The following is a 25,577-nucleotide window of genomic DNA, read 5'->3' as shown; positions in this document are numbered from 1 at the left end:
CATGTTAGCATGATTAGGAAAAAAAAAAAAACATTCACGCTTGCTTTCAGCGTTGTCTTCTCAGAAAGGATCCACTTTTTTGTGTGTATTTCTAAATCTCTTAATGGATCATTCCCTTATTCACGACCTCTATCACTCGTGAAAGTTGCTGCTCTCACAAGTTTATATTTATTTGGATGCAGCACACATGCACTGTCAGGTCATTATGTCTTAGTAAAGCTTTTTCCTTTGTTTTGGCCATGTCTTAATTTGAATGTGTCATTTGCAAAAAAAAAACGTGTGAGGTAACGCTTTTTAATGGTGTGTTAGGTGACAAGAATATGAATTTTACTGTATGAAATTGTATTTTTGTTTTCCAAATTCAACAATGTTGCACCTAATGTATGGGCGATAGGCTATGCTGTATGCACACTTTGCTCACTTTTGCTGGCTATGTCACATGCATGTAAATCAACATGTTCATCACTGTCAGGAAGATGGACAATGTTTTACACAAAACACTTTTTTTTTTAGATTGGGTATTCAAAGTTTTATTACTTGCAAGGTATTTTTTCATGGCATTTTTACAACAATAATACATAATAAAAATGAAATACATTCTGATTTTTATAATCCAAGTTATTCTTTTTCTGATAAAACTTCATTGCTGCTCTTCTGTCGGTATTTAATACTTGTGCCTGACACAGCTAAATTCAAAAGAGTCGTCACAATTCAGTCAAACCTCCCATTAGGTTATACAGCATGTATCCTCCGTAGTGATAAAGTCATCCAAAACAATATTGTCTACATTTATGAGGATATTATGTAGATATTTTGAATTTACCTTTGCTAAGTATATAAGGAGGATATTTAGTTTTCCCCAAGAAAGAAAGATAGTAAACAACTGAGAACATATGTCTGTTGAGTTTAGGCATCACTTTCTGCACACACACACATGCACACGCACATAACCCCCGCCAAAAAAACATCACAAAACAACGTCACTAGTGTAAAGTCTGACAATGTCGAGGTAGAGCTAAATACATATTAACAATACAAACTATGTCAAGGTTGATCAATTGATCAAAAGCTGAGGGCAATGTTTGGCACAGGTCATCCCATGGAAACTACCATACATGGCAGTAAGTGATCGCCATGGTCACTACAAATATGCCGATTTGAGGGTATTAATGTACTTAGGCGGCGAATCAGAGCACTCGCTAGAGTTGTCGTTAAGCAGTTGAGGCATTTAATATGACAGCATTCTGTCCAATCAGTGTTTTGAGTTTTGCTCTGGCAGTGCAGTGAGTCACCAAACGGTCTGGAATTAATGTTATGGATACACTTAGGGCAGTTTGTTTGCCTCATGATCCTGAGGTTAAAGGTTCAAATATCTCTTCTTACTGTGTAGAGTTCTCTTTCTTGTACTTTCCACATTTAAAAAAGGCATGTTAGGTTAATTGAGGACTCAAAATGGATAAAACAATGAATCCATTAAGATTGTTGTTAGAATATCTGTTTTGATGGGGTTAAAGTGAAAATGCAGGGAAAAGGCCAACGTTTCAATAAACTTTAGGGGGCGGGTCCCAGTGATCTTGTGGGGTGGCAGTCTTTCTTACAGGAGACACGCCTCTGATATGATATTGTATCACACACAGACTTCATATGCAGTACTGTACGTAAAACCTGCAAGGCACTTTTTTGGGCAGGAAACATTCAATTTGCCTATTCTTTCAATACTACAGCACACCAACAGCCTTTACAAAGGCAGGTTTGCCACTCTGGTCAGGTTCTGTCCTATTTGTCCACACTATTCATGATGTGTAAAGTGATCACAATTGTAAGGACACTGCATGGGGCCTTTGAAAATCGTATTTTGAATTTGACCCAAATCCTTGGTGGAAATTTTGAATCCATTGTTGTTGCTACTGCTACTACTGCTGTCTATTTTTTCTATTCATTTAATTTTTATTGTTTTGTTTTTTTGTTCCATTCTCTTTTCTCGGTCTCCTCTCAAACTCTTGTACTGTCCAGCAGCATTTCCCCCGAAACATACATGTGCATGCCAGGCATACTGCAATGGAGGGAGGATATTAAAACTCTATTGTACAGTTCTGGTGCTGTCAGATAATCAGACCTCATACATGTACAGCGTGTATACACGTTTAAAAAAAAAAAGAAAAAAAAAGTAGTAGAAAACTATTCTCAGGATAAAGTTGTAATTGAGTGTAAACTGAGTGTGTAGCATTTAGTCTAACATTAGTATCATAAAAAAGTAATGGCCAATAGACCTTTTCAATTTCTGAGTACTATATGAAATCTCTGCAAATATGAGAATTCAGCAATATTGTCATCAGATTTAATAAGATTCCCTGCAAGTGTTTGTGTTTGTGCGTGCGTGCGTGCGTGCGTGCGCGTGTGTGTGTGTGTGTGTGTGCACGCATGTGTGTATGTAGATAAGTTTGTTCATCTGCATGTGATGAAAAGGAGGTTGGTGGTCCTCAGAGGTCATCTTTTCCCTCTCTAGGGCATCACAGTCGCGTTTCGCGGTCTGTGCCGTTTTCTGACGTTCTTTGTAATGTCGCAGAATTTGAGATCACAAATTCTTCCTTTCTGAGCGCTTCCAGTTCTGTTCCGCCACTGGCTCGAGATCCACGAAGGGCGTCTTGTTCCTCCTTCTTCAGCTGTCTACTGAGCAGGATGAAGCCCGGGATGCACACTAGAAATGAGATCGTCCGTAGGCTCAAAGTCAGGCCCAGGTAGGCGATCCTAATGGGAAAAAAATTACAAAAAAATTCTGCTCGTGGAAATAACTTCATATGCCGCATGTATTAACTGAAAGAGTTCTACCTGTATTTTGTGGTGTTGTAAATTTTACAAGCTCCTCTTCCACCGCAGCGTTTCTGACCCCATTTTAAACATGTGCTGTCAATGATTGCTCCAAAGTAAATGGGTGCCGGGATTCCGGCTGTATATACACAGCAAAATTGTTTCAGCCAACAGTACACGATATTGTGGTTTTGCAGTAATGGTTAAATTAAGTTTCAAATTTTGTAAGTTGTAGTATTTTTGACTCCTCTAGATGCCACTCTCTGCTCAACATTGGGCTGAAAGCACCCCTTTATTTAAACCCACAGTGCTAGAGGAGTCAAAAAATAAAACTGATTCACTAAGTAAATTTGAAGTTTCATTTTTCCCATCACTAGTTTACGTAGTTCAGATAGAATACATTTTGAAGGACTTCACCAAGTGTATGTGTCGCTAGAGCATGGAATCCCAAGGCAAACGATTTCAGCTGTGGTTTGATGCACCTGTAAGAAAGAGATTTGGAGTCATATATTATACATATAATTTAATATAAAATGTGGGTCTTGAAAAAAATTATGGGACTAATAACAGAGTATTTAAATCCTTTTTAACCCCTCTTTGGTTTCTCTTGGTCTCTTGGCTAGCGTTTATTTGGGGATGGTCTAAATTTTCATTTTTGTCATTCAGAGTGCTGCGAAGTCAGAAATTCCACTTGAAAGTTCAACCTCAAAATGTTCTAGTCAAAGGTAAACGAAGGAATTCTGACTCACAAATGTGTGTAAACTAGTGTTTGTGTTGTTTGTGAATACTATAGATCATTTGACTGACTGCAGTGTTGAGAGCGAAAGTAATATATTTAGTCTAGTTTTGATCATTGATTAAAAACCGTATTGGCCCGAATATAAGACGGTGTTTTTTGCATTGAAATAAAAAAAAAGTGGGGGTTGTCTTACATTCGAGGTCTAGACATTATACCCATTCACAACGCTAGGTGGCCCCAGATATCTTTAAAGCGAATGCTGAACTTAACTCCCCAGGCCAAAGTGAACCCCTGTGACGAAGAATAAAAATAGCGGTAACATGAAGAAGAAAAAAAAATAGCAGTAAGAAAGAAAAGAGAAGAAAATAAAAGAAGAGATAACAGATAACTGTAAGGACAGTGACACTGAGCACAGCGAGGCAGAGGATGTTTGTGAGGAGTAATGTTCTGACATTCAAGATTCAAGAGTTTTTATTCGTCATGTTTGAGCGTGCCAAACAAGGAATTTGACTTCGGTAAATCACAGCCTCTGTTCAACATTTAGGTGACTAACAACACTCAGGACATGTGAAAAATGGCAAATATTCTCAAACATCCCCTGATCTTAAACTCCCAAGAGGGCAAGGAAAAAATCAAAACTCGACAGATCTCAGCTACTTTCAAGTTTAAACCAGTTTGCATTATTTTATTGCAATGTTTTTCCTTATTCAGATTTGTTTCAAGACTACAGTTACAGTTAGACTTCACTTTGATGGTTAATGCCGTTATTGCAATTTTGTTGTTTTATTACAGTAGTTTGGTTTATTTACATTTCAAAAGCCAGAAGCCATTAATTTACAAATGTGATTGCACTTTAGTTTACATATTTAAATGTTCAGATATTAAGATGTGATAGACAGTTTTTGCATGATTTGAATGAGGCAAAATAACATGCTTTTTCTCTCGAATAGATTGTTATAATCATTTGTTTCAGATGTAATTATTTTCTGTATAAAAATTAAATTTGGTGTTCAAAAAGTCTTTTTCCAAACTTGAGTCTTGAAAAAGAGGGGGTCGTCTTATAATCAGTATATATAATTATTATAATAATCTTATAATATTCGGGCCAATACGGTACATTTTCCAGAATGACTTCATTCAGGAAGCACAGTGAACTAATGATTACCATAACACCCAGAAGTCTAAGGGAAGAGACTAAAATGGGTGTTCTGTTCTCGAAAATTGATGCATGGATGAACTTAATTTTAATCCTAAATGGTTAACCGCATACAGTCTCTTCAGTGGAGTCTCTTAATGTTGGGCATGTTAGAAGTCGATAAATGTCATGTGTCAATCCATGTATATCCATCAAAAAAAAGAAATTTTCTCCAACTACAATCTGTGACACTTTTCCTAAAAGAAGGTCAGCTCCGACATTTCAAAGTCAAAGTCAAAGTCTGCTTTATTGTCAATTTCTTCACATGTCAAGACACACAAAGAGATCGCTACATCAAGGTCATGACAATTACCGTAATTTTCGGACTATAAGTCATGTTTTTTTTCATAGTTTGGGTGGGGGGGGCGACTTATACTCAGGAGCGACTAATATACATATATGGGGTTTTTTTCACTTTTTTGGGCATTTTATGGCTGGTGCGATTTATACTCCGGTGCGACTTATAGTCCGAAAATTACGGTAATTATTATGACTGCAATTGTGCGTGCAAGCCATTTATAGAGTGTAGCTGGACATAGTCGACCGTAAAAGGGAAATAAAATGATTTTCGTACAGTACAATTAAGAAATAAGCTAAAAAAGAAAACTGTCACGTCTTGTCCCCAGCCGTGTCACTATGTGTCTAGGTTGTCATGGTTTCTGTCTGGCTGTGTACTCGCCCCTCCCTTCCTGTGTCAAATCACAAACCATGTACTAATCACACTTCTTGTTTCACGTCCCGGTCAGTCAAGTTATTGTTTTGTTTAGTCATGTCAGTTTGCCGAGTCTGTTAGTTTGTTTTCTCCAATAAACCCTGGTCCAAGCTGCATTTGGTCGCCATGCTCCTTCCGATCCGTGACAAAAACAGCTAAAATAATATTTTTGAGCTCTCAGAGTGCACTTAGGGCGATTCTAAAATGCCAAAACAATCAATAAATGCTGACAACATTTCAATGTTCTTCTCTAATAGCGATAAACAGTTGGAGGTGCACGATGTTATTACAATTTAAAATGGACCAGAAGCGGTAGAAGAAGCTGTTTTATTATTTTGCTCTTCCCAAACCTAGGCAATAGTCACCTTTGTACCCTAAATTACATATTTCCAACAAATGGTAGAAATCGTAAGGGTCCCACCCAATATGTACCGTTTAACCAAATCAATGATGCAACCTTAAAGGTACGGCAACAGTGATGACCCAAAATGTTAGTACTTTTATTTCTGATAGTGTGTGATCTATTTTCAATCAAATCACACAAATAGATCAAAATGCCTCACAAGCACTTTGAGGCAGAGGCCAGCAGTTTAGCTCAATCCAGTTGCATCATATGGCAACTTCAGATCCTTGTGGAGGAATGTTAGGAAGAGACTTGGAGTTTCTCCCATCTGACATTGAATGAGAGGCAAAGTATACTCTGAATTGCTTGACAGACAATCAGAGGGCAAACAACCATTCTCGCACACATCCACACTGCTGGACAATCTACTGTGGATGTTTTTAAAATGCAAAAGGAAAGTCGAGTATGAGGGAGAATATGCAAACTCCAGAAAGGCAGGCTGGAGCCTTTGAACTGTGAGGCGGATGTGCTAATTAGTTGCCCAATGTTAGCAATGACAAGAAAATTAAACAGTAGCTGTTTGCACTCTGACACGAGTATCACAACATCGTCTGATCTGATTTGCGAAGAGCAGAAACTGGCCTTTTAAGATTTAATGCCGATCATGTGGCTGTTTTTTTTTAAAAAGATGGCAGATGGCCCAGCGGGATTTCCAGCTATACAGATAAAAAGAAAATCAGCAGATACTGCACACTGAGACTTTAAATAACCCATTTGATTGCTAAATCAAGAAAAAAAATCCATATTGACATATTGCAAAGCATTCACTCATGCGGTATCCAAATCAAACAGAGCACCAACTCAGCTCTACTCACTGATCTTTAAAACCTCTATGATCAAAAGGATGAGGGACATGGAAGCTTTTTGATGAGCTTTGGCACAAGGCTGACCTGATGAGGAGCATGTAGCCCGGTGTTCCTCCCAGGGAAATGATGAAGGACGTGATGACAGAAAGAGCCAAGAAGTACGGGAACATCCTGTCGCAGTCGTCCTTATCCGGGCACTGACCTGTATGGGCTGTCAGATTACCAGCCACACCCACGCAGCTACAGTTCAAGAAGACCTGGACAATAATGCATATACATGAATCATTGGAAAACAGACACACACTGACTGAACATGTGTGATAGTGGGGGTTTTTTCAACCGTAAAAATTAATTTCTTATGGAAACTTTGGTGATGGAAGTAAAAAGTAAAAGATTATTTTTTCCTCCTCATAAAAATCTATTAAACACGTCTAAACTTAGGCACTTTCCGTATCAGAGCTAAAAGACTGAAATGAAGGGCAAAACAACCCAGCTCCCAAAAAGAATAAAGGAAAAAAAATCACACATCCCAGATTTCAGTGACCCAACTATTAGAGAGTGGAATTAGTTGAAAACAAAATAACTTTGCTCAAAATTGTACATTTCCACAGGACATCTCATTGTGTATGGGCTCCACGTGCTTGTATGCATTCATAACAAGGTCCTAGCGTGCTCCAGACGAGAGGACGAAGAACAAGAGCTCAATTGTTACGGCTTTAAACTGATCATGTGGAGTTACGCTGTGATGATTAAGTATAGGGGTGTACAGAACAATTTCTTTTCAAATGAGCACCAGAGTTGTTTGCTGCTCATATTTTTTTCTTCACCCACTGAGCTCCTTCATAAACTTAAGACTTGAAGCACATCAGAGTCAAGTAGGACCCGCGGCCACATCCGGCTAGTCCGCAATCGCTGCTGCCTCTATGAAATCCAAAATAGAACCTAAAATATGCTTTGGATGTGTACAACTGTCCGCAAGAAAGAATTGTGACGTAGGTCTTGATGTGAAAAGTCATTCATTCATTCATTCATTCATTCATTCATTCATTCATTCATTCATTCATTCATTCATTCATTCATTCATTCATTCATTCATTCATTCATTCATTTATTTATTTATTTATTTATTTATTTATTTATTTATTTATTTATGTCAGGGTCTGGGAACTTCCTTTCTGTCCACAGGTGGCATCCGTGAGCAGGGTGGCTGAGGATCCACAGATCTGATCACCGATCAGGCTCATCAAGGGGAGGCTCTTAAGGAGCTTGCTGTCAACAACTCGTCACCTGAGTATTAGACGATGTTGGTCACCTCTACAGTTGTTGAAACCACGTTCCCTACCCTGCTCGCCTACGCCACAACTCCTGGCTCTCCAGTCGGCCCGTTCGCCCTCCGCCGCGTACCATCGAAAAATCAGACAGAGTGATTTTGTCTTTCACCTCCTGGACCCCACTCGCAGATCTCCGCTAAGATCCACTCCTCTCTGGCGACGCTTCACGCCCTCCCCTATCAAAGAACCAGCCAGCCACTCCTGTTTCGGAACACGGCTCAACTACCGACCGTATCTCACTAGTCCTTACCAGCTCAGTGTCCTAGTGGTAGAGTGTTCACCCTCCGACTGGAAGGTTGTGGGTTCAAACCCCGGCCGGGTCATACCAGAGACTATAAAAATGGGACCCATTACCTCCCTGCTTGGCACTCAGCATTAAGGGTTGGAATTGGGGGGTTAAGTCACCAAATGATTCCTGAGCGTGCTCCTGCTCACTGCTCCCCTCTCCCCGAGGGGATGGATTAAAATCACATGGGGTTAAATGCAGAGGACAAATTTCACCACACCCAGATGTGTGTGTGATGATCATTGGGACTTTAACTTTTAACGAGCACTTTGGTCTCTCTGAGTTTGTTCTGCATGTAGGTCAAAACTAGAGTTGCACCGATCCGACTTTTTCAGTTCCGATACCGATACCGATGCCGTGGCTTTGCGTATCGGTCGATACCCGATACCGATCCGATATTATGGTTGACTTAACAAGCTACATAACTCTACAAGTGGAACAGAAAAGACCAAAGGCAATGGCATCAGGCAGACTACACAGTTCTTTGCTCTAAATTAGGGGTGTCCAAACTAACGGTCCAGTTTTTATTGGCCCGCAGCAAATTCTGAAAACATAATTGAATATGGCCCGCACAAGAAGCTTGAGCTCAGCTTCTCAGTTTCCACACTAGATGGAGCCCGCCACACAAAGCGTTTGACGTCCCATTAACACCCCCCCGGAAGAGAAGCGAACACGCAGCGTTTCACATCCGATTAGCCCCCCCCCCCCCCCATTCGGGAGAGAAGCGAACGCGCAGCCTTTGACGTCCCATTAGCAACCCGAAGAGAAGCGAACGCGCAGGGTTTGACGTCCGCTTAGCAACCCGGGGAAGAGAAGCGAACGTTCGCTCCATGTTTGCGTTTGTTTAGAAAACTCTCGTGGCATGCGGCACACGTGCTGCTGACGTATGACGTAGCCCGCGTCCCAATAGATTAAGGAAAGTATCGGCTCACATATCGGCTGTATTTTCCGATACCCGATCCATCTATTTTGTTGATATCGGGGCCGATATCCGATCCAGATATCGGATCGGTGCATCTCTAGTCAAAACAATCGCCCGCACCATGTCAATTGATTTATTCATTCATTTGTTCGTTCATTCGTTTATACATACATTTACTTACAGTGATTGTTTTTTTTTATACTGCAACAAGCCTGTTGAACTGGTCAAGCATTTACCTTTTTACAGTTTTACTTACTGTGTTTTTCCCTGAACCGGTGGAGATGGTGCAGCCAGCAAGACAGGGAGAAACAAAAGTGATTCCATTCTCTCCACAGACTGGGTCCCAATTATTTGCTGAGCAAAAACAGTTGGAGTTGCAGGTGGTGAAAACAGAGTGTTTGTCATAAGATATGTCCTCCATGCTGGAAGAAAGAGAACAAGCCAATATGCTACTAAATACGGGTTGTGATGTGCACAGTACCAGAAACTTTCTAAACCTTCTACAATTTGACAAAAGCCTGTAGTCCAAGAGTTTCTCCTGAATTTAGCAACCCACCTGTTGTACGGAAGAGTCACTCCGGCAATTTTGGCGTTCTCACAGCTCATCACAAAGAAAAACAGAGAAAGGACATAGCCAAGAAAAGAAGTTACAAAAGCAAATTTGGCTGCTCCTATAATGTTCAGCTTCATCTTCTTCATTAGGAGGCCACCAGAGAAAATCCCAAGTGCAACCGCTGGGATATTAATCACACCTGGGATTTGTGAACAAAACACAAAAAAAACCTCACATCATCATGTATTGGTATGGAATCTATGCGCACTACCGTAATTTTCGGACTATAAGTCGCTCCGGAGTATAAGTCGCACCAGCCATAAAATGTCCAAAAATGTGAAAAAAAACATATATAAGTCGCTCCGGAGTATAAGTCGCATTTTGGGGGGCAATATATTCGACAAAATCCAACACCAAGAACAGACATAAACGAGCAACAACAGGCTAAACGATACGGTATGCTAACGTGACAAACACAAACGAGGAGCTGAGAGCGGGCCTGACGTAACATTCAGTTATTTAAAAAAACTATTACATAAATAACACGTTTATTAAACCGTCTGTGTCACTCCAATTCATTAAATCCATCGATCGTCCTCTGTCAACAATGCCGTGTGCCGCGCCACAGTTCAAATTATTCCACAGGCCCATACAACGATATATAAACTATATTTTAAATAACTATCACATAAACAACAATATTATCAAACCACTCCAAATCATTAAATCCATCGATCAAATTTCCCGTCCTTTATGTCATCCTGGTGACAGAGGACATGTCCAGAGGATATGGCGCTTTAAAGTGTTAATTACTTTATTTGATTTCTTCTCTCTATTTTTCATGTTTTGAATATGTTCAAGATAAAGATATCAAAGCATGTGAAGTGATCAACTATACTAAAATTAACATGTGAAGTGGTCAACTATACTTGTAAGTAAGTGATGTGTTAATGATCAAGTAAAGATTTGTGAAAAAAAACATATATAAGTCGCTCCTGAGTATAAGTCCCCCCACCCAAACTCTGAAAAAAAAAACGCGACTTATAGTCTGAAAATTACGGTATATATTGTTTGTTTATTGTACACAAATCATTCATACCCATTAGAAAGTTGGCCTTTGAGGCGGATTGTCTAAAGTGCTGTTCGATGTACTTGGGTTTGTAGGTGACCATGCCAATAAGTGAGTTGAGCTGGATGATTGTCACACACAAGTAGATCAGATAAACAGGGTGACCCAACAGGGTCCGGAGGCTTGGAATAAAATCTGTGAAAACACATGAATAAAAGTCTATTAGATGAGTGAGTGAGTGAGTGAGTGAGTGAGTGAGTGAGTGAGTGAGTGAGTGAGTGAGTGAGTGAGTGAGTGAGTGAGTGAGTGAGTGAGTGAGTGAGTGAGTGATTTTTTTGTAGGAAGTGGGTGTGAGAGAGAGAGAGTGTGTGAGATTTATTTGGATAAAGCCTTAGCCAGGCTCACCTTTGGCCATCTCTATGAAACTGGTGTGCTCTTCCGTTGGATACTTGTGCTTCATGGAGGCAGAGCCTTTAATAAAACTTGCCTGCTCAGGCTTTTCTGGGGTGTGACAGCCTGGAACTGGTAGCGAGCGAGGCAGAAACCAGAATGGAATGGCAGAAAGTAAAGTGATGATGCCGGCTATGAGGTAGCCTAACCACCAGGCTCCAACCCAGCGGGAATCTGCAGGGGTTATTGTGATGGTTTCTGTTTTGGAGTAAATAGAGTGAGTTAATTTTAGTCAAGGTTTGATGTCTACATGTTCATGTCATGTACATTTGCTGGCACTGCATTATTATCCATCCATCCATCCATCCATCCATCCATCCATCCATCCATCCATCCATCCATTTTCTGTACCGCTTAGTCCCCACGGGGGTCGCAGGTGTGCTGGAGCCTATCCCAGTCGTCATCGGGCATATTATTATTATTATCCATCCATCCATCCATCCATCCATTTTCTGTACCGCTTAGTCCCCACGGGGTCCGCGGGCGTGCTGGAGCCTATCCCAGCCATCATCGGGCAGTAGGCGGGGGACACCCTGAACCGGTTGCCAGCCAATCGCAGGGCACACAGAGACAAACAACCATACGCACTCGCACTCACACCTAGGGACAATTTGGAGTGCTCAATCGGCTATGAGGTAATTGAGGTGTGTTTAACGAGGGAAACTTGGGAAACATGTAGGAATGCGGCCCCCGAGGACTGGAGTTTGAGACCCCTGGACTAAGGGCTGTTAGTCTTGTTTTTGCATAGCCTGTGTTGACTTGCCACTTCCACTCTCTCTACAGCACTCTATTTGATTGGAAGTTACTTTGGTTCATTAGGGTGACTGATTCTAATCCTGAACATCTGTTCTGACTCACACTCAACTCAATGTTCTGCACTTGCTTTTGTATTATTGAATATCATGTCTCAGTTTTATGAACGAGCTCTTTAGTTGAAAGTGCCAGAGGAAGAAAAAAAATCACTTTTCATGAATTCAACTGAGTTTTTAGCTGCTGTAAAAGTAAAAAAAAAAAAAAAAATTCTCTCTAACCAAGTAATGTGAAAATATACATACCCAGTTTTACAAATCCAATGTCCACGTAAATTTTTGCACATAAAGAGCCTAACAAGTAGCCAAAGACAGGCCCCACCACAGAGATGGTCTGCACACAGCCTAGAACACCATAAATACACTTGAGAAATGTAGTAGACAAAGTTGAACAGAGGCAAAGACCATAAACATCCATTAAATATCGAATACGGGCAAAATTTAATGGTGAACAAAATATTACTGTTGTTAACCGTTTTGGTTAAACAAGGATAATCCGTAGATCAAGTAGGAGGAGCACGCACTTCCTAACCAGATGTAACTAAAAAATAGTAGTCGAGCGAGCAAAAGACCCAGTGCAAATGCAACAAAGCCATCTAGTAGTGAATGGTGATATTACAAATTAAAATATAGAGTGGACCCCTGCTATTTATGATGAATGAATGAATGAATGAATGAACGAACGAACGAACGAACGAACGAACGAACGAACGAATGAATGAATGAATGAATGAATGAATGAATGAATGAATGAAGCGGCAACTCAGTGTGGATGAAGGAGGCCTGCAGACTGCCATTATTATTATTATTATTATTATTATTAGTAGTAGTAGTAGTAGTAGTAGTAGTAGTAGTAGTAGTAGTAGTAGTAGTAGTAGTAGTAGTAGTAGTAGTATTTGTATTATTTTCATGCTGCATATTTTGAGAGTGGAGTAGTATACAGTGATCCCTCGCTATTTCGCGTTTCGTTTATCGCGGCTTCGCTACATCGCGGATTTTTTTTCCAAATTAAAAAAACATTTAAAAGTCAAAATAAAACTTCTAAATTGAGGGAACGTGTCTAACCTTTAGGACAATGTAGTATTGTTCATTTACATTCCTTCAGAAGTCCGTTTTCGCGTGTTAGCAAGATTGCGAATTTCCACTAACTCGCCTGCCTGCCCAGTACTTCTTGTTGGTGACCGTACTTTGCGGATTTCACTTATCGCGGGTGGTTTTTGGAACCAATTATCCGCGATAAATGAGGGATTACTGTACATAAATTAAGTGTCTCAAGGGCACTCGTGAAAAACCTCAGTTGGTTTTCGTGAAAAACCTCAGTTGGTTTTGGTAATCAATTAGCATTTAGAGATGTCCTTAAATGTTCAACCGGCTGACGAATACACGCACAGATATTGTATACAACGTAGATATTGAAAAGTATTTTTTTTCTTACCCACGTATAATGCAGCATTCTCCTCAGTAGCAAAGTCATCTATGTAGGAGATTCCAAGGGGCTGAACAGGGGTCTCTCCAATCCCTCGTAGGATATTTCCCAGGAGTACATATATCCACATGGAGAGGTTGGAATCTCCTTCACATTCTGGAGAAGATTATTTTATTCCAGTACGGTACGGTGTGCGGGCAGCTGAATGTGTTGATCTGAGTAGACGCAAACCTTTCACTGGCACTTGAGGTAATTTACTATCTTGGCTGGGGTCACCTGTTGAGCCGGGTAGACATGGCGACAAGGTAAGGCTTGAATTCACAACCCACTTGGCGGATGATTCAAATTCATATCTGTACATAAAGGTTAGAATGAAATCTAAGGAAAACAAGTGCCAATTTTCCATCTGTTTACTAAAAATCAAATTAGTGTACTGTAGTTCTTTACTAACCGTCCAATGATGAAGTGAGGCAGGGCAATGATTAAGGTACCGATAGACATCAGCACACATCCCATTGCAATCATCTTTGGCCGATGGAGTTTGGCACCAAAGTAACTGACAAAGGCTATAACTAACAGGTTACCTGACAGAAGAGATCAAATATTAGCAACTGTTTGATATGCAAATTGTTTGTATTCAAATAAGCCACCACTTTTGTATTTCAAGAAAGCAAAATAATCTGCATTAAAAGAATGCATGAACCTTCTAACTATGTAAAGATAATGTTTATTTGACATAACACACAGAAGAATCCACAGTAATGAAGCTTAAACATTAGCTAACATTTTATGTAGGTTAGCTTTGCATAATGTCAGAAAACTGGACCAAAAGCTGCATGGTCAGAAAATTGTACCAAAAATTGCATGTCTAGTTTATTGAAGGCTATGGTTACAAGCCATGCCTAATGGTTTATCCTTCCTTTAAAAGATAATTACAACATTTCAAACAAACAGTAGGTCTTCAGGATTTTTCAAGTGATTTCATGAAGCAGATGAAATGCACACAGCAGGGCTAGCCAGATCAAGTGCTGTGATCTTTACAAAGATTAACATTATCATAATCCCACTCCCACCAGTCCAGTCTGTAGTTTTCCTTGTACCCAAAGTCAGCTGGGAAAGTCTCCAGCTCTGAACAGGATATACAGTACAGTCCGGAGACCAAATAACAACTTACCGTGAATAATGCAAGCTCACTTGAAAGTGCTTACAATAGCCTATGTTAACAGTTTAAAAAAAATGATTATGATGACGATGGTGAAAATGACTTCAGCAATGCATATGGAGAAAAAACGTGTACATGTGATTACAGAGCAGAACGCACGAGTTATGTATATTGCTTCGTAGGGAGGTGTGTGCTGGTTGGAAAGTCTGCTGCAGAGTTCAGATAGCATCGTATCAGTTAGCACTAAAATGGTTTTGGTGTTGACCGACTCATAACCATTGGATCCATTGGTTAAGTGAAGATTGGTGGAGTGAACAACTAGTTTGATGGGTGTTTTGTTTGTTTGTTTGTTTGTTTGTTTGTTTGTTTCTTTGTTTGTTTGTTTGTTTGTTTGTTTGGCATGCTTACACTAGAATAAAATGAGCACCATGTATACAATACACAGAATTTCCTCCTACCTCTCAAATTCAGACTTTTAGTTTCCATATTTCGGAATATTGAATACAGTGGGCATGATATTTCGTGAGCAAAAAATAAATAAAAATAAAAATCTGAGAACAGATGAATTTGTGAATGTTAAACAGCAGATATTGTATGTGGGGGGTCCACTATTTGAAAAACGGATGGAGCCCACTCTTTTATCCACTATAATACTCTCCCACTGTGCTCTGTTTAGATTTGTACCTTCCCTTCCTCTTTGTATTCATGTTGCTCTTCCTGCCTGTGTTTCCCTGGCAACAATCCTATAGGTGAAGCTGGTTGCCTTGGCCACATGTGAAAATCTTTAATGGGACAAAAGGGACTACATTTATGTAATTCAGCTTCACGATGATGTAGGTAACATTCTCAACTTTTGAATAAGTGTACCATGTTACAATGGGGACTTCAAAGAGACTTTAATGTATTCTTTGAGCATGCTCATAACTTAAGTACTCGTAATGCAAATCATATTTTTCCATCAGAATAAATAGAAATGACAATCAATTCTATCTCCCCTTAAAACATTAACATTTTCAGCTACAAATTTATAAATAGACAAATATCACTCTAAAGTATTTTACTTAAAAAACATCAGTCAAATATAATATAAATAATTGAACAGTTTTTGCATCATGATTTCAGGTTTTAATCAATTATGAAGCAAAAAATACAGTCACAACTGCTCAGCAAACTGCACAAATATTAGCAAATTTTCACAAGCGATAGACTATTTTTTGTTTGGATAACCTTTGCTTACACAAGGCAACATTGATTCTAGTTTTCTTAGCCTGTCTTTGCATCCATGCATTGTGACTTAGCATTAAACAAAAGGACCTTTGTGAAGCAAACCTTATATGTGATTTGTGTAATTCTCCTTGTGCTCTGTTTAATTTTACAAGAAACCAGTTTGAGACAGGCTCTTGGCCTCTTTCTTCACAATGTAACAAACTGCAGCTTCTTTGATGTATACTGCTACAGTTGAGCCAAGTAGGTTTATGCAACTGACCCAGAAACTTTGCGTCCGTCTACTTAAAGTCAGCATTACTTTGCATTTTTGCAGTACTGCGACCAAACCATTTCAGCCGTAGCATGTTGTAATTAAATTAAAAAGGTCGAATGTTTCTGTGCAACGGTCTTGTCCCCTCTTTCAAAATCATTTTAGTCAAGTATTTTTTGATAGTTTTTTTTTCATGGGAAAGTCACGGACAACAATGAAGTAACTACAAATTTTATTTTTCGTCTTAAATTGGATAGGGGGTGGGATTAAATAAGTCTTACTTTTGTGCAGTACATTTTCTGTTTATACCTAGTATTTATACAAAGTCATCATTTAAATGACTTTCACCTTGTTTTTTCTTTTTATTTTTGGCTTCCTTTGATTCATGATATATAGTTTACATGTTTGAAACCAATAAATTAATTCATTCATTTATTCATTCATAGGTTCATGACAATTTTACCTGATGAACATCCATCCCCATCGTGACTCATCTTATGATGTTCTAGCAACCAGTCCAATTCTGTGCCATCCTGAGTGTGTATGTACAAGACAAGCAAGATGAAAGTAATGTGAACCAACAATTGTATTGCTGGAGGACCTGTCCTTGGCTTCATGTTTGCTTCTAATGTTTGTCTTCCGGTTTCTGTGTTCCAGTCCACATCAGCCTCACTGTGATCCATCTGTTTATTGGTTAACTGTCTCCCTGCCTAGTTGTTCTTTCACACGTTGTATGACAATACCTTTTTTTGCTTGTTTCCTTTTTTTTGTGATTTTGTTAATTGCAATTTTTTGCTCTTTAAAATAACTTGGTGACCTGTATTTTCTGTTCTTGTTCATCTCTTCCAACAATATTTGAAAGTATAGTCGACCCTCAGGATTCGTGAATGGTCGTTTGGATTTTTCATCTAGATTTCACAAAAATGGCGGCGGCGGCGTTCCTGTCCTTATCTTGTCTTTTTGTTCAGTTAGTCTTGTCCCTAGTCAACCTTCCTATAGTCTGTCTTTGAGTTCTCCAATAAACCCTGGTCCAAGTTGCATTTGGTCACCCTGCTTCATTCCTTCCATGACAGCAGCAGCGTGCGCATTTGTATTGTTTATTTTCCACTTTGCCTCCTGCCAAAAATGGCACCTCACTAGAATTCTGAGTGAGAAATGCCATGGCTAAGGCAAAACAAAATATTGTGAGGACTAACTGTTTAATACAGGGGTGGCCAACCAGTCAGAGACTAAGAGCCACATTTTAGTCGCGGGTTGGCCACCCCTGGTTTAACACTGAAAGTGCTTGTCCTTGTTCAACATTATGACTCCCATTCTCTCCCACACACACAGGCCTGAGAAATCCTTTCTTGGTACCATGAATAACATTATGACCCATTCATTTTTCCAAAGAATAAAAGTGTGGGGCGAGTGGATGATGAATGCGACACGGAGGATGGAAACAGCATCGACATGTAAGTGATGACAAGCTGATTTACCTACCTATCTCAAAGCTCCCATCAATGATGCCTATTAGGTAACTGGGAATGTCAAAGCGTCTCTCCAACTGAGTTATCGTGCTCTTCATGTAGCTCCCCGACAGAGCCTTTGCAAAATAGGCAAAGGACAGAGCCACCAGAAACATCTGAGAGGAGAATGGAAATGGATGAGGACAAATTAGATACACGTGAAAGGGTCTTTGTATCTTTGTATTGGTGCTTTTGTTTACATTAAGTGAAGACAAGTAACAACCATGTTCAGATGAGCGCAAGATTGAATCAAGCTTTTACCAAGCAAATATTTTCTGATGACAAATAACAATTACAAAGACCCTTTGAAATGATTCCATGAACAAAATGATCTGTGTATGTCTGTATTGCTTGGTTTCTAATTTCTATTGGCTTCTACTGTTGTCAATCAAGAAGCCAGTTAGCATCACCTCTTTGGAACGTGACCCATCCTGCCTTGCCCTTTTTCATTTACTGTAGTGAGAAGAGTTGAGAGGCAGCAGTTCCGAGTTTTACTGTCATTAAAGTCACCACCTGCTGAGGATGTAAAGTCCTGTTCAAATGACAGGTTTCCTTTGATAAAATAATGAGACCAAGATAAATATTTTAAAACCTTTTTCCACTTTTAACATAATGTATAAACTGTATGAATTAATGAGGGAGAGCTGAGAGGGAAAAAGAATGTAAAAGTAAGTGAGAGAATGTGGTCGCATAGTGTGCACAAACCCCGAGGATTTGGTCGTGTTCAGAATTAACCAATCCAAAACAAATTCATGTTAAATGATTAATTCCAATTAAAGTTCAAGTGTTATACATCTAATAGCTACTAATTATTTGGAATTGACCATGAAGGTGTGCTTGGAAAAATATTAAGGTTTCATATGATAAGATAGCAAATTATGTAATTTAGCTTGGAAGTTGTTGACACTCTCTTGCGGTAAATGACAGTTTATGGCAAGTTTGATCATTATGTTCCATTTGAACATATCAGCGTTTAAAAGTAATCAATAACGTTTTGGATGCTTTTATATATTTTTTTCGGTTAAACAAATTTTGAGATGAACTGTAGATGGTTCTTTTTCGAGTAAATAGTCATAGTATTGTGATTTTTTACCTGTATTGTTGGCAGAAAATAAAATTAAATCGAGTTATTCTGCGGTAAAGGGAAATGTACTTTCGGCAGTTTGCAAACACATTTGATTAAGGCTCCGTTAGACACATATAATCACATCAATATAATTTCTAGTAGTAGTGTGGTCGCTTAGTAAGTGGAAAGGAATGTGCAGGCTACATGAATTTGTTTTCTTCAAAGTATTGTGGAACAGGATGTCCAGAAAGGGAGCATATCTCAAGGCCGATGGGAACGCGAAAAACAACTCGTCTTTGTGGTCCAGACACCTGTGCTGAGCAGGGGAAAACCCAAACGAGGAGGAGATGACCATCGACCAATCACCACACAATCTTTTGCATGTTTGAATATTCATATTGTGTTTCTTTAAAACTGGGCAACCCGGAAGAATGTGTCGTCTTTTCTGGTCACGAAGGCACACGAGTTTTGGTGTTAAGGACCCAAGACCCAGGCGCCTGTATTAGCTTGCTTTGTCAAGATTAAACAATTGGTAAATTCGGTCTGATTGATCTACTGGTCTTCTCTTTGACAGAACGAACTCGCAAAATTGTTAGGTGCGCCAGTGTGTGGATTAGAACATAGCAATTCTTGTGTTAAGTGTTGATCACAATTTGGAGTCAGATCAATAGCTAAAATCCGTAGCCTAACAGTTGTTAAAAAAACATATTAATACATGTTTTCTTTAAATTCATAAGATTGTGAAAATCTATTCAATGACATTACCGCAAAGGTTAGACACTCCTGTAAGTGATACTGTATTCATTTGTACATTAACAGTTTTGTTTGAATGAAAAATATGAGCCAAACACACTATAATCTCAACCTATCAATGCTGGGCAAGCCAACTGAATATTTTAGCAAATGAAGTTGGAGTGTGATGTTCTCAGCTAATTACTACATTTTGCAATTTGAGAAAGAAATGAAGCTGTTGAGCCGCATATAATCACCACTAGATTGTGACAATTAGCAGGATTATGTGAAAACTGGTTTCCTAAATGACTGTGCACACAAAATCAAAGGATGATCAAGCAATCCCCTTAATTTGCATGCAGGGTAAACAAGATGTAAAATTTACAGCAGCTTTCCTCCAGTCAGAGAATTCAGTCATGTTACAGCTCACAATGACATTGTTTGTTCCACAATGAATGACGCCCTCTAATAATATGTGTACCCTTTGTTCAGAAAAAAATTCTGCTCTTTTTCATTTGATCAAATTCTATTACCATTTTTAAATCGTATTGCACAATTTCCTCTGACATTGGTGCATCTGGATTTTTGTGCAGCTTTGCACAGTAAAATAACTCCATTCTCAAGAAAGTGGTGATACAATAGGTGTCACCCAATCTCTTTGGTACAATAAACAATAAGCAGGTAAGTATATGATTAAATTTGCAGGAGAATGTGCCGTGTCCCACCCAAATGTAAACAGTTCTGAGAAGAAAGTCTGTATTATGAGAAGCTGCTTGAACACCATTGTCTCACGTCACTTTTATCTGGTTGGAGAAGCAACAAGAAGGTTTGATCTCATTTAAAGTACCACCAACTTTGTAAGAAGACTTTCTGCTTATTTTTTTTAAAAGTGTTTTTTCAGAGAAGGAAAGGCGAGAGTGAGATGGAAAAGCCTGAGGTGGTCTAATCACAACATCGCATGCTGTGTTCTGCCTTGTTTCTCCGCTCTTTCTTTGAGGTGGACTATGGAACAAAACATTGTGAGGCAGGTAGATGGACAACAATGGAGATATAGAATAAAACCCAGAAAAGAGCTTGCCAAGTGTCAAACTGTTATACCTGAGACTTTGTTATAAAAAAAAAAAAAACGTTACACTTGAGACCAAGTTTTAAAAAAAGAAACAATAAAGTGTTTCAATAATCTGATGAACTTTCACTTAATGCAAGACTGTCCCACTTTAAGTTCTGCTTAAAACGTGCAGGCCAATAAATGCCAGCTCTGGTGTTTCATGATGAATAAATGAGCATTCGATGTGCTTTACAATAGGCACTCAAAAGGAAACATGGTAAAGGCCACACACTTGTTAAAAAGTGAACTAAAGTTTTCTAATTAAGACCCGCACAACATTCTTTTATTATTCTCAACAACTACCGTGGCCAAAGATATGAGTTTATATACGTTGAATTGAGAGTGTTTATACAACTAAGGCAAGTTTGGAGCAACATGTGACGCATTGACAGGATTAACAATTCATTTATCGTCAGTACCTTCCTTCACAAGATCAAAATAATTAAAATTCCCCAAATAATCTCATCTTCCATCTCATTGTGAAATAAAGACAGTACTTACCTTAAGACTGGAGGAGGATGAAGGGCGTGTTTTTGTGGATGCGTCGTCATCGCGTCGGGTCTTCTGCATAGCGCCGTGCTCTGCTCCAACCTCCATCCTCCCGAAAGGTCACTGTGTCTGCTTTTCTGTAGTCTACCACCAAGTGCAAATTCTTGGCACTGATGCATGCAAGCCTGTAAATGGATAATTCAAGCATGTGACCCACTTCTTATTCTCAGCACAAACAGAAACATCCTACAGCAGGCAAAGGGGAGTACACATGAGTAAGTAGCACTGTTAAATGAATAAGAATCACCATACATTTAGCAGACACGATACTTATTGTTTACAAAAACAGCTCTAGTTCCAAAATCGAAGCAATACTAAAATGCAATTTAAAATATACAAAAATAACTATCTCCGGACTGCAGAAAATTTGATTAACTTATCAACATGTATTAGAATTGTATTTATAGGTTTCGGTAAAATACATACTTGTACAAGGCATTTATGAAACCCGTTTCAGATGTTCTGTCTTTCTTAGTTTATCAGTCTTGCCCTTTCTCTTCACCCCCACTCAGTGTATTTTATCGTAGAGAGGAGTCATGTGAAGCTGTGAATGTTATGCCTCAGGGGGCAGAATTAGTGATGCCACTTCAGCATGGATAGCAAACAGAAGACGCCAACAGCATTACTGTCAACAAGACTGCATTGAAGTCTGCATTTCTACACGGCTAAGAGAGACCAAAATAATTGGACCTTGAAAAAAAATGTAGCTTATAAAGGAAAAACAAACTTTTGGCGTTGTCATAGTGGAGGCAGTCACAAACTCCAGATTAAGTATATTAAATTGAATTTACTAAAAGGAGACACTTTTATTTTTAATTGTGAAAGTGATCCAAACAAATACACTAAGCCTATTAACTATGAAATTAAATAACCAAAAAGAACTTTTGTGGACTGCCTTTTTTCGGAAAATGCGTCTGTGAGTAAAATGTTTTCATTGACAATGTTTTAAAGAATAGCTGGCCCCCTTGTAAAACTACACGAGTAGTTTAACCTAACTATTTAGGAGCCTTAAAAGTAGCACTCACTGGTGAGTTAGCAACCTGGGCCTTTTGCTAATTAGATTGGGAGCTGGGTTTTCGGAGGAACCTCATGCCTCGGAAGCATTCATGGTAGTGGTAGCTGGTGGGTTAGTGACCCAGGCTTTTAGCCTGCTAGTTTGACTCTTAAACAAAAGGATGTTTGTATGGGTGGGTCTTTGTATGGGTTTGAGCCTCAAGCAGGATTGCCCTATGACCACCATTTATGGATTTAGATTGGGGTCAAAAATTGTATTTGTGCTACTTGGCTCTCAATAGTGAACTAGTACATCATTTCAACTAGGCAAAATAAGAGTGTGTAAAGTGTGACGTAATTTGAATTTTTGCAATAGACATGTTAATAAGACAAACAAATAAACAGTTTTACACTGTGAACAAATGTATGATAAATCTCCCTTTTATTAAAGAAACCTATCTTCTAGGAAAACCCTAATTTGAACAACAATAATTGCTTAACACATTATCTGAAACACTGTGTTTTGCATGATGATTTTGAATGCCAATTTAATGCCACTGACAACAATTAGACAACAGTAAAATAACACCTCAGACGCTTTTACTTGCTTAACTCTTTATTGACTGCTCATGTGGGAAAACACATTCACGTGTGCCGTATATATTGTAGGAGGACTCATCTGACCAGTGAAATTATTCTACACGTGATGTTCACCCTGCTAATTAATCTTATGAATGAAGGGTTTATGCATTAAACCCAAAGACCCGTTTCTTTCTTGCCTCGGTCTAATCTTTTGTAATATAATCATTTTGTTCTAACAACTGAATTGTCATTCTTCCATACACCATCGATAAACTCGGAACTTTCCACATTCTCCACCATCCCAGCCTTTTCTTTTGCTCCAAATTCCGGACATTTCCAAGGACACACTTATTTACTATGTTACTAATTGTGCTGCACATTATATAATACAGTAAGTCCCAAACATGGGTGACTAGTGTGCTGTGACCGTGATCAGCAGGCGAAATTATAAAACCATGCAATTATTTGTCCATTATTTGCTCATCTATCTATGCCAGTTGAGGGGGGGGGGGGGGGGGGGGGACAATGAGTAAAATACCTGTTGCCATTCCTAAAATAAAAAGTGCTAGTTTTCAACAATTAAACAACACGATTTTAAAGTGAATGGAGAAAGATATTATTTCAGTATTCATACTTTGTGTGCCATTTTATTTATTTGGTGATGCGCTTTACTTTTCTTCTAATGTAAAACGGGTGCTTTAATGGGCGCTTCAAAATAGTACCAGTATACAATGATCGTGAGTCCCGATATGATATCATATATTAATTCATTTTTAGTTATTGAATGAGACAAGCGTGGGTTAAATGATGAATGTAACGGATGTAAACGTGATGCCAGAGATGACTCATTCTATAGCTTTGTCGGATGCCTGCTTTAGTTATCGAGATCCTTCATGCATGCAATCGAGAGGCAAATTAAAACATTAAGTATGAAATCGTTTCCATTGCACACTGAGCTGAACTGAACTTTGAAAGCGAGTCGCTTACCTTCTTGACAAATTGTGGTGTGCTTCCGAGATGGAGACCAAAGCACAGGTAAGCTCCGGTGTTTGAAGATGACAGAGAATGGGAGGAGGCGCCTGCTCTTAACTGGAGTCCGGTGTTTCTGCACAACACCAGCCTCCACTTGTAAAGATCAAGTCAAGCCAGCCTCCATTTAGATTGGCAATAAAAGTGTTACTGGTACCCTACGTTGCGGTAAAGCGCTGCAAAGTGCAAACGCGCTCGGATGACAAATTTCAAAATAAAAGCTATAATGACAGAAGTTGAATGGGAGCGTGATGGTCACTCCGAATCCTACTCCGAAGTGATATCAATATTGCATACATTTTTTTAGTCTTGTATACCCACTAGTGGAATAGTTGATGATAACCTAACCTGAACAATAAAATAACCACATACGTGACAAAGGGCTCTCTTGCATGACAATTACCAGTCAAGGAGGACAAAGAACTGATGAACAAGAAAACATCAAGTGCAAGATTTTTTTTTCATAAAGATCAACTCACTCAAACTTATTGGGATACTACGTCCTGCATATTATTTCAAACCCACCCAAAAAATATTTGGCCTACTCAGGTTGTAGTATAAAGTAGTACAAGACTCATTGTAAGTGAGACTAAGACATGCCTACCATCTAGTGGTCATCAGTGAAATTACAATTCGACCCCTCTGTAGTTCATCACCTGCGGTTTCGCATATTCAGTCTTTTTGTCTTTTCTCCAATATATTTTCATATTCTGGATTTTTGTCAACGATTGTTTCCCCAATCTTTGAATTGTTTCCATTTGTAAAAACATTTTTTTTTTGGTCACAATTAATTAACGAGCCAATCAGAGTTGCTCATCCAGACTGAAGGTACCTAATATTGATTGATGGTTTTATATATAAAGGTTGATCTTGGGTTTTTATAATTTCTCCATGGGGCGCTAAGAATGTTTTGTAATTACCTTTTGAGGGATGGGAGAAGGGTTTCTTCTCTTTGTCATTGTTATTTTTTTTAAACAGCATGTATTGTTGAAAACTAAAAACACTTGTACTTGCATGGCTATGTGAGCTTTTGTTTTTTCCGTTTTATAAGTATCAGATAGATCCACATTCAAAGGAATCCTATTGTAGTTTTAATTCATTTGTCATGAGCTCACTGGTTTGTAACAGGATAGCTCCTCGTTGTTGTAAAGTTTACCTCATTTTACATTATTAAAACCCCACGAGGGTTAGGGTTATTATTCATACAGCCAGAGGTTATTATTCATACTCTTGAGAAATAATGAATGTTAAAACACAGCGGTTGACCTCCTTTGTTCACAGCTGGCACAGTGTGCACAGGTAATAGTCAAAATCATTTATGCTTTTCTGTTGCCATGGTTACAATTCAACCTGGATTGAGGACGTGAATTCTGAGTCCTGCATGAATATTATTCATGACTGGCAAAGAGGCAGCTTTCACCTGAAAAAACTAACTTGAAGAATGGAGAATTAGACATAAAATGTTGCAGCAGTCCAGTAATTTATTTTGAAAGGGAGTGCTTTACAATGCTGCATAAGTCCAAGAAACTAATCAAATTAATGTATTTGCATTGTTCCCTCTGAGAAAGCAAATAAGAACGTTGTATTTCCGCTTTTTTAACAATGAAGTCACCTCCAACCTCTGCCTCCAAGTCACCTACTTTATATTTATTTTTGGTAAAATGAAGAGAGATAGAAAGAGGGAGAGAGCAGTAATCATGGTGTCGCTCGCTATGCTTGTAAGGCGTGTGGAATTAGTAAGGGATTTCAACACCTTTAAACGGTCACAATTCCTCTGTGGAATTTTGGTGCGTGACCATGGCTCTGGCCTACAAAAACTATGTTTCATGTGATTAGCTCATTTGTAATATCATATGACAAAC

General features: G+C 38.9%; 1 protein-coding gene across 1 annotated transcript; it reads right to left on the bottom strand.

Annotated features, from left to right (window-relative positions):
• Positions 1 to 182: 182 nt before the first annotated feature.
• slco1c1 (solute carrier organic anion transporter family, member 1C1) lies at positions 183 to 23,854 on the bottom strand. The gene is made up of 15 exons (XM_061280775.1): positions 23,674 to 23,854; positions 21,064 to 21,236; positions 17,631 to 17,772; positions 13,961 to 14,093; positions 13,741 to 13,862; positions 13,519 to 13,665; positions 12,330 to 12,428; positions 11,230 to 11,472; positions 10,855 to 11,019; positions 9,759 to 9,954; positions 9,459 to 9,624; positions 6,748 to 6,920; positions 3,226 to 3,290; positions 2,830 to 2,947; positions 183 to 2,748 (listed from the first exon to the last, which is right to left on the bottom strand). Exons 2-15 carry the CDS (start codon positions 21,157 to 21,159, stop codon positions 2,511 to 2,513), a joined length of 2,103 nt encoding a protein of 700 aa, XP_061136759.1. The 5' UTR covers positions 21,160 to 21,236; positions 23,674 to 23,854; the 3' UTR covers positions 183 to 2,510.
• Between the last annotated feature and the right edge of the window lie 1,723 nt (positions 23,855 to 25,577).

The sequence above is a fragment of the Syngnathus typhle genome, linkage group LG6, assembly GCF_033458585.1.
Source record: "Syngnathus typhle isolate RoL2023-S1 ecotype Sweden linkage group LG6, RoL_Styp_1.0, whole genome shotgun sequence".
In the NCBI taxonomy this organism is placed as follows: Eukaryota; Metazoa; Chordata; class Actinopteri; order Syngnathiformes; family Syngnathidae; genus Syngnathus; species Syngnathus typhle.
This window is presented reverse-complemented; position numbering and strand designations above follow the sequence as displayed.